The sequence below is a fragment of the Suncus etruscus genome, chromosome 16 (assembly GCF_024139225.1).
Source record: "Suncus etruscus isolate mSunEtr1 chromosome 16, mSunEtr1.pri.cur, whole genome shotgun sequence".
Taxonomy (NCBI): Eukaryota; Metazoa; Chordata; class Mammalia; order Eulipotyphla; family Soricidae; genus Suncus; species Suncus etruscus.
The window spans coordinates 61156195-61170042 of record NC_064863.1 but is presented as its reverse complement, the minus strand read 5'-3'; the positions used below and the strand labels follow the sequence as shown (position 1 = coordinate 61170042).

At 33.7% G+C, this 13848-nt stretch overlaps 1 protein-coding gene across 1 annotated transcript in view; it reads left to right on the top strand.

Moving 5' to 3' along the window:
• Positions 1-9504, top strand: part of GC (GC vitamin D binding protein) — a 42564-nt gene extending 33060 nt beyond the window's left edge. The window contains exons 11-13 of the mRNA XM_049789916.1: positions 1677-1809; positions 3812-3865; positions 9329-9504. Coding sequence (XP_049645873.1) covers positions 1677-1809; positions 3812-3847 — 169 coding nt within the window. The 3' untranslated portion in view covers positions 3848-3865; positions 9329-9504. The remainder of the gene's footprint in view (positions 1-1676; positions 1810-3811; positions 3866-9328) is intronic.
• Positions 9505-13848: the final 4344 nt, after the last annotated feature.

Genomic DNA, 13848 nt, shown 5'->3' with positions numbered 1-13848 from the left:
TTTTCTCAAATAGGAAAGTCATTTATATGTATTAGTAAAATTTAAAATAATCTCAATCGAGGGGCCGGAGCGGTGGCGCTAGAGTTAAGGCATCTGCCTTGCAAGCGCTAGCCTAGGACACACAGCGGTTAGATCCCCCCACATCCCATATGGTCCCCGCAGGCCAGGAGCAATATCTGAGCGTCAATGGGTGTGGCCCCACAAAAAAATCAATTGAGAAGAATATATATTAAAATTGGCGTTTAGGTTAATGAAATTACAGAAAATGGAGACGACAGACGACTTTATCTAGGAATTTACATACCTATTTATTCCCCTTGCCCCTTATTCTCTGAGTTACCTCTAGTCTGTTACTTCTGACTTTCCTCCCCTTTTAACTAGGACCTGAAACAATTCCATAATGCTTTAAAGCAAGATAAGTCCCCATAAACTCCTTTCTTAGAATTCCACCTTCAGAAGGTCAATGTCAAATCAAGATACATTTGGGTCTCCTCTATCTCCCATTATTTATGACTGTTCTGGAAATTATTTCTTAAATACAGTAAAATCTAATTGAGCATAATGTTACTAATTCAAATTATAAAAGATTCAAAAGAAACAGTTACTAAGTCAAATGATAAGATTTAAAAGAAATCAAGCTATAGTGCCATTTTGAAAGTGAGATGACGGGCCTGGAGAGATAGCACAGTGGCGTTTGCCTTGCAAGCAGCCAATCCAGGACCAAAGGTGGTTGGTTCAAATCCCCGTGTCCCATATGGTTCCCTGTACCTGCCAGGAGCTATTTCTGAGCAGACAGCCAGGAGTAACCCCTGAGCACCGCCGGGTGTAGCCCAAAAACCAAAGAAAAAAAAAAGTGAGATGAAAAATTAATAGTAAATGCTAGTGCTAAGAATTTTCTAATAATTATTTTAATTAATTTAATGCCCTTAATCATAAATAGGTAAGAACTAGCACAGTTGAGGGAAAATATATAATATGATAGAGAGAAAAGCATTAACATGACATTAAGTTCCATAAAGTATAAATATTATTTAAAAAGCTTTGACTCTAGAGCTAGAGGAAAGCTGGAAAGTCCAGGCAAAAAGAAGTTCTCAAAATTGGGGCTAGAGTGATAGCACAGAGGTAGTGCATTTGCCTTGTACACAGCTGATCAGGGATAGATCCAGGTTCGATCCCCGCATCACTTGTGGTCCCCTGAGTCTGCCAGGAGCAATTTCTGAGTGTAGAGCCAGGAGTAACTCCTAAGCACCTCTGCAAATGGCTCAAAAACAAAATAAAAAAATAAAGATGTACTTACTACATTGAAATAATTGAGTAAGTGAATTAATAGGAAAGTTAAGAACTCAAATTCAGCAGCAATTTAACTTTTTAAAAGTTAAATTATAACCTAAATTATAAACTAAGATTAAATTATAAAAGTATCTAACATTTTATTTATAAATTATAAACTAAATTATAAACTAAAGTTAAATTATAAAAGTATGTAACTTCTTTATCTTAAACTGAATCTTACAAACACACACACAACAATCATTCCACACATATAGGTTCTTCTTGTAAAGGACTAGTACTTTTAATGTCATTGTATTTATAAAAGAGCTAAAGTAGCTGTTATTTTTCACTGGAAAACATGTTTAAAATTCATCTAGTAAAACTATTTAAAAATGGTCTTTCAGATTGTCTGAGAGATTAAGGGCAAAATTGCCTGATGTCACCGATTCAGAACTTGAAGAATTGGTTGATAAACATTCAGATTTTGCCAGCAAATGCTGTTCCATGAATTCACCTCCTCTCTACTGTGATTCAGAGGTAAGAAAATTTAACTCTTGATATGTGAATGTACCTTACTTTAAGCACATATTCACTCATATTAATTTACTTTTTAATTTTTTTGTTTGGGGGTCATACCTGGCAGTGCTCAGCAGTTATTCCTGGTTCTGTACTCAGCCAATTATTCCTGGTAGGCCCAGGGGACCATATGGGATAGTAGGAATTGAACCTGAGTTGATCAAATATAAGGCAAATGCACTACACTCTGTGCTTTTGCTCCAGCTCTCATTTTGACTTTTTTTAAATTGAACTGTGATATGTGCAAACTTTTCCTGATAATATATAACTTCATTGTTTTTCCAACAAAAGTAAAATGTGAATGTCTTCAGCCTATGAGCCATACCAATTTAAAAACAATTTAAAAGCCATATCAATTTAAAAGCAGACTAAAGTCATTGTAAATTTTATAAAAAAAAAAACTTGTGAAAGTTTTGTTAACAAAATAGTTTATGAACACTGGCAACAAATTATAGGGGAGCAATCTTTAAAGCCAGAAGTTTCAGTCTATTACTTAAAAGTGCCAAAGAATCAAGGAAACATTGAGAACCACATTCTTCAATTTCAAACTATACTATTCCAAAGTGCTGTTAATAAAAAGTATGGTATTAAAATAAAAATAGGCACACAGTTCAATTAAATAGAATTTATAGTACAAGATATAAACCCTCACATATGTTGCCAGGTAACATAATAAAGGAGCCACAACACAAAATGAAAAACCATTTCTTCAATAAATGTTGTAGAAAAAAAGTAAGTAGTAACTATATGCAAGGAATGAAACTGAAGCATTATATAATAAGACTCTCAAAAGTTAACATAAATGGATTGAGGATTTGGTTCTAGAGTGAAACTGAAGAAAAAATAGGCAAAATATTCTATATTATTAGTTTTAATGTATCTTTAGAGATACCATTCAATGGGATTCTATTAAACTTCTTCATAGTAAAAAGAAATTATCATTTTCGAAATCCTACTTAAGGGAAAACATCAGGTCTCTGTAGCCAGAGATCATGGTATTTGTGTAGGTCATAGGACAAAGGCTAGGAGAGAGATTTTCTTTACCGTCGTAGAGGTTCTGTTCCATCATTAATTGTTGTAATTGGTCTTCTTCAATTAGTGGTCTTGGTTTTTGCTCAGATTCTTGGACAGAGCTTCGGACAGAGTCTTTCAATGCTGTTCCAGAAGTTCTGCTCAGTCGCAGTTGTCAAAGTCAGATGTCTGGCATTAGAGATCTTGGTTTTTGTATGAATAGAGGCCTAAGCTAGGACCTTTCTCATTGGTCCCATGATAAGTTCTGTTCAGACCTTGTTTGTCTAAGTCAGTCTCCTGTAGTTAGCTATTTTGGTTTTTGCATAGAGCAAATACCTACTAAGCAACTTGTATTTTTTCCAAGTACATTAAAATAACTTTAATCGTAGAATTTCTGCACATAGTGACTTATTCTAGAATGCTCTATTCTCACTCTAAAATCTGGAAATGTTTCTAATTTAGAAAAAATTTCTGTGGGAATTCTCCCATGGCATTCATGCTCTTTTGTTGTCAATTAGCATCTAACTCATGTACAACAATGAATACTTACTACATTCTATTGTCATTTTTCTTTTTCCTTTACCACATCACAATAAATTTTTCAAGAAAAGAAAGAGTATAATACAAAATAAATGTAAAGAAGTCAATAAAAAGTTTAAAATAAAAACCACAGGGGAGGGGCGAAGAGGCAGCATGGAAGTAGGACATTTGCCTTACATGCAGAAGGACAGTAGTTCCAATCCCGACATCCCATATGATTCCCCAAGCCTGCCACGAGCCATTTCTGAGCATAGAGCCAGGAGTAACCCCTGAGCACTACCGGGTGTGACCCAAAAAACAGACAAAAAATAAAAATAATACCCGCATTTTGACAAGAATCTTTTCCTCTCAAGATTTTAATTTTGTCTATATATAATCTAATAGTCAATAAATAACATTTTATTTGTTTTAGATTGATGCTGAGATGAAATTATTCCAGAGTTCTTGATGCATGTATGTTGGCTTAGTAAGTATTGTTTTTAAAAGCAGAAAAAAATTGGCTCTTACATTATACTATACAAATCAGAGATTGAGATCATTGCACACATTACTTATTCTATAACTAACTCAAATTTATTTTAAAGATAAAAGAACATTAAATTGAAGCATTTGAATAAAACTAAAGAGCTTATAGAAATATACATAATAAATATCTGATATATTTAGAATAGAATCCAGTTCGCCACTGGTACATTGTAAATTGTAATCTCACATCTAAGACAATATATATATATAAACAAACAGAATGCACAAAAATCACTAGAGGCATTCTAATAAATTCAATAAAATAATATGAGTTTATACACAGGGACTGTCAATTATTAAAAACATCATATGCCTGAAACCCTTCATGAATAACTTTGTAATTTCACAGTGACTAAATAAAATTATTTAAAAAATAAATAATTAAATATTGGTGGCTGGAGAAATAAAACAATGGGTAAGTTGTTTGCCTTTCATGTGGCCAACCTGGGCTGGATCCCTGCTTCTCATATGGTTCCCTATGCCCCTCTAGGAGTAATTCCTGAGTGCTCAACCATGCATAAACCCTGAGCATTGCCTGATGTAACCCAAAAGTCACAAAAACACACACAAAACATAAGTATATCTATGTTGCTATTGGCCCTTTATTACTACCTTTCTATATGTCTTTGGGTTCCATATAGGAGAGAGATCATTTTTTTTAACTTTAAAATAATTTTTTTCATTTGGAATTCTTTTACCCTTACAAAGTTGTTTATGATTGATTTTCAGTAATGCAATGTCCAACATCCATCCCTTCACCAGTGCACATTTTCCACCACCAAAGTTCCCAGTTTACTTCCCACCCTCCTCCTGGTCTTCCCCTTGCCTGCCTCTATGGCAGACGCTTTTTTGAAAGATATCATTATATATATATATGTGTGTATGTGTGTGTGTATGTATATATATATACACATTCCTTTCCTTCTGACTGACTTTAATAAATAAAAAATGACAATAAAGAAAAATCAGCATAGTCCTTAGAAAAAGCATTCTTTATCAAATTAAAATAACACATAAAATTTCACTTGCTTCTTTCATTTAGCCATTTTGACTCATTAAAATTCTATGAAAATATTAGTAACAATAATTTTACACTTTACCTTAAGCTGGAGGTGACATTAACTCTACACATTTCAACAAAATTATTTTCATCTACATATAACTACATTAATTTTAAAGATATTACTTATGATATTAAAATAGATAATGAAAACAATTATTTTTTTCTTTAAGAGCCTAATTAAACTTGATATTTTTTTTTTTTTAGTTTTTGGGCCACACCCATTTGACGCTCAGGGGTTACTCCTGGCTACGCGCTCAGAAATCACCCCTGGCTTGGGGGACCATATGGGACACCGGGGGATCGAACCGCGGAAACTTGATATTTTTAATGATAAATATCTTCAGTGGGTATGGTGTTTGCCTCTTGCAAAGCTGATTGAGGTTTGATTCCTAGGACCTTTAATCGTCCCCTGAGAAACACCAAGAATGATTCCTGAGCACAGAGTCAGGAGTAAGCCCTGAGTACCATTGGGTATAGCTCAAATTCCAAAAAAGAAAAAAAAATATTTTGAGGGACTGGATTGGGTAGGGCAGTTGCTTTGCATGCGGCTGCCCAAGATTCAATCCTTGGCATCCTATATAGTCCTCCAAGCCTGGCAGGTGGGATTTCTGAGCGCAGAGCCAATTTTCACCTTTGAGTGCCACCAGGTGTGGCCCAAAACAAACAAACAAGAAAAAAAAACCCAATAAAACAAAAAAGAAACTAAATTTTATTGATTTACTGAAATTTTTTCTGAAATTATATGGAAACAAGACCGTTTTTATTCATGTTTTCAGCTAGCAACTAGTTCAATCATCTGTGACACTAAAAGAGAAAAATGAAAGAAATTTAGTCTAAGATGCAGTACAAATGAAGTAGTAATAGAAACTCATTTTGAATTACCTAATATGAATTAAAATCCTACTTCAGATAGCTTTTTGAACTTGAGAAAATTATTTCTATTCCACTAAGGTTAAGATTTTTTGTAAAATAACCACACAATATACCTCCCATCACTGCTGTGATGAGGGAAATTGTGCAGCATAGAAAACGTATATTAAACTGTTGTTTTGTTTTTAAATGGAAAGCAAAAATGTTGACAAATTTCTTAATACTGCTGCTACTTCTACTGATAAATGAATCTAAGCTAGAAAACGTTTCTCTGCCAATGTACTTTTATACTTTATCAGAGTTGCTGTGTCAAATACAAAAAATTCTTTGAAACATTTCTGAGAAAAATACTAAATTATTTCTTTTACTGTAAATATTCTACAGGTAAAGTACTTTCTGTCTTTTATTGTAATCTCTGCTCCAATATAATTCTTAAATTAATTAAATATACATTTATCATAATTAAAAATGCAAACTTTAGAGCTAAAATCCCAATATATCAGGGCCAGAGTGACAGTATAGAGGTAGGGCAATTGTTTTGCACTCAGCCCATATGGTCCACTGAGCCTGCCAGGAATGATCCCTAACTGCAGAACCAGGTGTAATCCTTGAGTACCACCAGGTGTGGCCCCAAACCTCCCAAAATAAATAAATAAAATCCCATTTAACCAGGGTTAACTGACTCCCATCTTTTAATATATCTTAAGATTCAATATTTAAGAAAATTTAAGAAATTTTAAGAAAATTTAAGAAAAATATTTAGAACCATTTGAAAAGCTGTATGGTCATTTTGACTGTGTTTTTCTATGTTAATTAGAAACTCAGAAGGGATCTTGTGGGATGGGCATTCATCTATAATCTTTCAAGTTCTTAGAAAATAACTTGAAATAAAAGAAAATATTCTAGGAAAGGTAGGCAACACTAAATTTTGTAGAAATAAAGAGACTTATTTAAAATTTAACAATGTTCATAAATATTTTTAATACCAAGTCAACAGGGGCTGGAGCAATAGCACAGTGGTAGGGCGTTTGTCATGTACAGCACCAACCTCTCAGCATCCCATAAGGTCCCCATGCTTTCCAGGAGTGATTTTTGAGTACAGAGCCAGGAGTAACCCCTGAGACCCCCTCAATAAAAGTACTAAGTCAACAGATGAACTAACTTTTTTCAATATCTACTTAATAAGTATTCAATATATGTAATGATTATTCTGGTTCACAAATAGTATTTGTCTCCTGTAAATTTTTAGTTATTTATCCCATACTAATTTTATTAAGCATTATTTAAAAATTCATTTTCTGTATCCCCCCAAATATATTTATCTGGAACCAAGTTGTAAGTTTATTTACATATTAATGTGAATTAACAACGTGCTTCTCTAAAAACGTGCTTTTTGACTCGATTTTATTTTATGTGCTATTCATTAAGGCAAATTAAGATTAAAATAATATTGTTTTAGAAATAGTTATGACTCTGAAAGAATAAATTATACCTTGCCCATGTAACCTGAGCACCTATCTATGCAGAAATGATATTTTAACCTAATGTTTCAATAGTTTATCAGAATACTTCCAGAAGATTATAGTTTTGGATTTCATGGAGAATTTTCTTACACTCTGTAAAATAATTCTGGATTCTTTCAATTCTCAGTAGAACTGCCCTAGTTCAAGTAATGGACAAAGACTTCTCTGGACCTACGACTTAATTTTAAACTAAGTACTGAATATACCATCTCTCCTACTCCCCATCCATCTTTCCATCGTATTTTAAATTGCTTTAGGTGCTATTCATGTTCTCCTACTTTTTCTTTTACTGAGGAAAATAACGTGTAGGGCTAGACTAGTAGTACAGTGGCTAAGACCCTTGCTTTGTACATGGTTGACATAGATAAGATACTCAGCACCCCAAATTGTCCCCCAAAAGAAAAATAATAAATGGAATATTTTAATGTGAAGAAGTTTCTAAACTGTTTTATAGAGGTGTAATTTGCATAATATTAGTTTCAAATAGTTTAGATGTAGCGCACAATGATCCATTTGTTTGAATTATGAATGACCATTACATCAAATCTAGCTAATAATATGTTGATCATGCATAGTTACAAGACCTTTTTGAGATAAAAACTTTCAACTGTTCTTATCCTTAGCTATATCTACAATTCTCTTTGCTATGGAACATTTTGAAGACACTTCATTCTTAATTAAAATTTTGAGTTTCATCTTAATAATTCCTGGTTCCATTAACCAATTTATCCAAGTCCCAAATTGAGAGAGGCTAACTTGAATGTCCCCCTGGGAAAGAGAATTAATGTCTATATAAACTCTACAAAAGCAAAAAAGCTTTGGAAACAAAGTTTCCTGAATTGTCAACTTAGATAGGAATTAAATTATATTATAGAATAAGAGTATATTAAAAGGGGGGCTGGAGTGATTGTACAGTGGGTAGGGCATTTGTCTTGCATGTGGCTGACCCAGGTTGGATTTCCAGCATTCTTTATGCTACAAGCTTCCCAGGAGTAATTCCTGAGTGCAGAATTAGGAATAAATCCTGAACACTGCTAGATGTGGCCCCAACACAAAAACAAGCAAATCAAAAAAAAGAACTTTAAATACTAAAATCATATTCAACATAGCCAGGTGATTATAGTATGAAGGAAAAACAGAAATCTGAGTGAGGGAAACACAGTTATATCTTCCATTTTATTCCAATCTCGTACAAATTTATTGAGAATCATAGTATCTTAAGAAGAAAAATATCTAGTGAGATTCTCATTTGCCATGAAACAAAGTAGAAGGTAATTTTGTAAATCTCAGTGTTTTACAAAACCAGAGGATGTGAAGAATTGAGCAGTGAAATTGCAAAACTTTGGCCATTTATTATGAAGCTGAGATTTCTAAGCAGGAGGTAGAGGAGAAAGGAATTAAGCGGTGAACTAGAAGAAACATAAGGACGATGATGCTGAATGTTAGGTACTTCTGTGCTGGAGAGGTGTCATCAAGACCATAACTTTAATATTATTTTATACATGTCAACTTACTAAAAATTGTTTTAAAATTATAAAAAAAAAAGAGTAGAGGAGGTAATGGGGGTATAAGAAGAAAGAGTGTGGGAAGAGAGAGGGAAAGGAGAGAAGAGAGGGAAAAATTGGAGGGAGAAAGAAAGGGAAGAAGTAAATAGGAATAGGAAATAGGAAATTTTTTGATTCTCTTTCATTTCTAAATTTTACATAATTGTTTGTATTTGTAAACTTGGACTCAGAAAGACTATCATGCCTTGTGATTTTTTTTTCATTTGTTAGATATGTGAATGACTCCAAAAGTTGATATATGAAGTTATTGTCATGGTAGATAAGCTTCTTTGGCATAAACAGAAAAAAAAAACAATATTAAACATATTTATTAGACAGTTTTATGGTTATTACCTATTTCCTCTGTTGTGCTTTTCTAACACTTGTTTTTATTATTCTCATAGATCTAAAGTTGGAACCACCCTACGAATGACATCTTATGGCCTAGCCAAAGCCAAACCAGAACTTCTGTATAGACAACTAGAATAATCCCTGCTTTTTTTTCTACTACAATATTTTCACACAATGATAAGGATGGTGATTTGTGATAGAAATAAACAAATACAATAAAAACCATAAATGCTATTTCAGATGATATTATCTTACTGATTTTTCAACATTATTTCTTTAATTTTACAAAGATGCCACAGTAGGTAACCACAACCTTCATGCTCCATCTATTTTTCTAGATTTTTTTTGTGAATTTAATGATTCCTAAAAATACATTTTCATGTTACAATACCCCTACACTAATTTCTATTCCTTAATTGCTTCTCATTCTTTATAGACACCATTGAGGAAAAGGTCAGCCAGTCTTCTGTAAATAGCTTGTGAAAGCACACTTGAAGAGAAACAAAACACATCAAAATATGTTCTTGCTAACAGCTACGAATAATATAACATTAATTAAGTAGCACCTATCTTGCAAAAAAAAGTTTCTGTAGCCCAAACAATTTACTTTTGCTAAAAATGGCTTCTCACAACAAGTTATTAATTTATTCCTAAAATTTTTATGATTTTAGCTTAATTTAATTTACCATGTGTTCATCCTATACAATATTCTATAAACTTTCAATTCTCATGAAATGTGAAAGTATACTAACAATCTTTTTTTCCCTAAAAAGATATTTTCAAAATAAATACCTCTGAAATAAATACAAATCAAGGAAGACATACTAAATTATTAGTTGCTTCAAGAAAATTAAATTACCTCAGTATATATAAAATTACATGATTGAAATGGAGCATATTTTATGTAAAATCTAAATAGAGTCATGTGAATTAAAATCACTTCTGGTCATTTCTCAAGAGAAATACCATCTGGAACATTTCAATATTCAAGTCAAGGAACTAACAAGACTTCTGGGAACATGGCTGAGAAATAATAAGGAAGTAACAAGGCTGCTCAGAACAGGGAAAAAAAGAAAAGTCCTGTTCTCTCTCAACTTCTGTAATAAAAGATGGAGTTCTGTCTCCTACAAAGACCCACAATGGAAAATGACCCTCAAATAAAATCTTCAGATACTCTGAAGTAAAAGAAATAAGTAACAACATATTCAGTGACTGGCGCTCGCGCGCGCGCGCACGCACCACGCACGCACACGCACACACACACACACACCATTTAAAATTCTTTGATTCTCGTTTATTTTTTTAAATTACTTTAAATTTTTGTTTAAACAATTGCCTGTTTCTCAAAAATATATTTATCTCAAAAATACATTCACAAAAGTATTTAAAAAAATACATTCACAAATTATATTTACACAGTACTACAAACTGGTTCAATTCAGTCAGGTATTTTTAACCCTGACCATAGAGGATCAGGCATTTATTAATACTACATAATCAAATATATATTCCATGAATGGCATCATTTCAGTGATCTCTGTTATTATTATATTATATATTATTATATATTATATTTTATAATAAACTGAATCATTTTAACCAGTAATCAATGCTCAGGTGTTACTCCCAGATCTCTGCTCAGTTATTACTCCTAACAGTGCTCAGGAGACCATATGGAATGCTGAGATCAAGAATTGATTGTGTGTAAGGCAAGCACCCTACCTTTTATGCTATCACTCCAGTTCCACTTTTACCACTTCTTTGTGGTATTTTTTTGGGCTGAAATATTTCATAATTCTAGCATTCATGTATATATTATATATATTATATATAATATTTCTTCAATATATATAATATATTTTATATATATAGTTTTTAAGAAAATAATAAACCCGGGGCTGGCGAGGTGGCACTAGAGGTAAGGTGTCTGCCTTGCAAGCGCTGGCCAAGGAAAGATCGCGATCGCGGTTCGATCCCCCGGCATCCCATATGGTTCCCCCAAGCCAGGGGCAATTTCTGAGCACTTAGCCAGGAGTAACCCCTGAGCATCAAATGGGTGTGGCCCGAAAAACCAAAAAAATAAGAAAAGAAAATGATGAACCCAATAATATTATAATTATGGAGCTGTCAGGTTTCAGTTTTATAAAACAGACCAATAGCCTAGAGCAGCTTCTATGCTGTAATGGAGACAGAATTTTCTAAGTTTTCTCTGGAAAACCTGTTTTTAAGGCCTTCCACTCATGGTTGAAATCTATGCATATCAATAGGGTTACTCTTCTGTAGTAGAACTAAGCTGAATAGTGGTAGATATTAAGTACATCTACAAGATATTATAAAGTAATGTATGACTAAACCACTGGGCATTTATAGGCAACCAAAGTAAAACATAACATTTAGTCATCTCCTAGTCCTTTTATCAAGTTGGTTGCCTTTTGCAAGTTTAAAATCTTTCGAATTGGAGCCTGAGCAATAGCACAGTGATAGCATATGCATTTGCCTTGTATACAACCAACTCCAAACAGACTCCGGTTCAATTCCTGGCATCCGATATGGTCTTCTGAGCCTTCCTGAAGTTATTTCTGAATGCAGAGCCAGGAGTAAACCCTGAGTGCAGCCAGGTGTGGCCCTACACCCCCCCAAATAAAAATAAAATCTGTCAAATTACATTACTAATTTCCCATATCTTTCTGTTTGCTAAGACATTCAACAAGCAATTTCAAAATCATACCTACAATCTAAATGATTTTAGAATCCTATGGCAGTTTTCATAGTATTTTCATGTTATACCTGATTAAAAATTCTTGAAAACCAAACTTTTTATGTATTTATGGGGAGTTGGGCAATACTCAGCAGATCAGGGGATAATCTTGGCTCTACACTCAGGAATAACTCTTAAAAGTGTTCAGAAAACTATATGAGATGTAGGAGTAATAATTTATTACAGCATAATTAATTACAGCATAATTAATTGGCTATATGCGATGCAAGTATCTTACCCACTATAGCCCCATTATTTTTAACTTAAACCCATCAAGAGTGTTTTAAGTATGTCATGTAATTAAGTAACAAATTGTAATCATTTCTTCTGCCACCCACATAACATCTGATGGCTCCCAGTTTTATAATTTATGAATCATGGCATAAATTATGGCATAATTAATCATTCATATATAATGGATAGTACCTACTTTACTTACTTAATGAAAGAATTTAGGATTACTAAATTGCTTCAACTCTAATAAGAAAGTTTCATCAATAAATTAGGTTGATGTCCTCACTCTTCAATATTAGAAATAGTCTCTTCAATCTGCACCCCAAGGCCTACTATTTCAATTAAAAGTCTTTGTCTCCATCTGGTGGCTATTAAGTCTATATGCAGATGATGATACTGAAATCAGATCTTTATAAAATTGATAATATTATGCTTATTTTGTTGATAGAATATTTATTGATATGACTATGCTTATTTTCTGGTGAGAACAACACAAAAATTTTGGAGGTAAATAAGCAAGGCAGAAAATTTATTTATTTTTTTTGGTTTTTGGTTTTTGGGCCACACCCAGCAATGCTCAGGGGTTACTCCTGGATGTCTGCTCAGAAATAGCTCCTGGCAGGCACGGGGGACCATATGGGACACCGGGTTCGAACCAACCACCTTTGGTCCTGGATCGGCTGCTTGCAAGGCAAACACCACTGTGCTATCTCTCCGGGCCCAAGGCAGAACATTTTTAATCATGTTCATTTTCTAATTTTTTATACAAAGGCCAAATGATCAGAAAAAATAATCAACATCAACAAAAATAATTAACACTGTAATTGCTTCAAGTAATAAATTCCTGATAATATTAATAAATGATGCAAACTAATAAAAATAAAATACTACATCTTTAATGAACTTTATCACTTTTTTAAAAGTGATAGCCTGCATCTAGCTTGCTTCTAAATCACAGGTAGGGAGCTGGGAGATGGTACAGAGCTTAGAGAGCATATTCAGTATGCACCTAACCAAGCTCAATTTTCAACACCATATGGTTCCTCCAAGCACTGTTGAGTGCTTTCTTGTAGTCACCCAGATCCTTTTGATTATGCTTTGAGTCACTGGTCCAGTTGGCCCAGAAACATGGGCTGGAGAGGCTGAACTAAAGAACATCTTGGGAAGGCCCCACCAAAATTACATATGAATGATAACTGAGGCTCTATTTTATCTAATTGGCAGATAAAATAAGCTCATTAAGATAACCACACTAAATAAAAGCTAACTGCAAGACTGATAACATTGCTGATAAGATTATTGAAAACAGTATGAACATGCAAATTAGTCAAGAACCGGAGAGTTAAATGGATCTAATGTTTCTCATGAAGATGTGTTAGACTGCCAGGAGGAACCCCTGAGCACCACTGGGTGTGACCCAAAAACCAAACCCCCCCCCCAAAAAAAAAAAAAACTTGTTTGGTAAGGTGCCTGCCTTGCCTGCGCTAGCCTTGGACGGACCGCGGTTCGATCCCCCGGTGTCCCATATGGTCCCCCAAGCCAGGAGCAACTTCTGAGCACATAGCCAGGAGTAACCCCTGA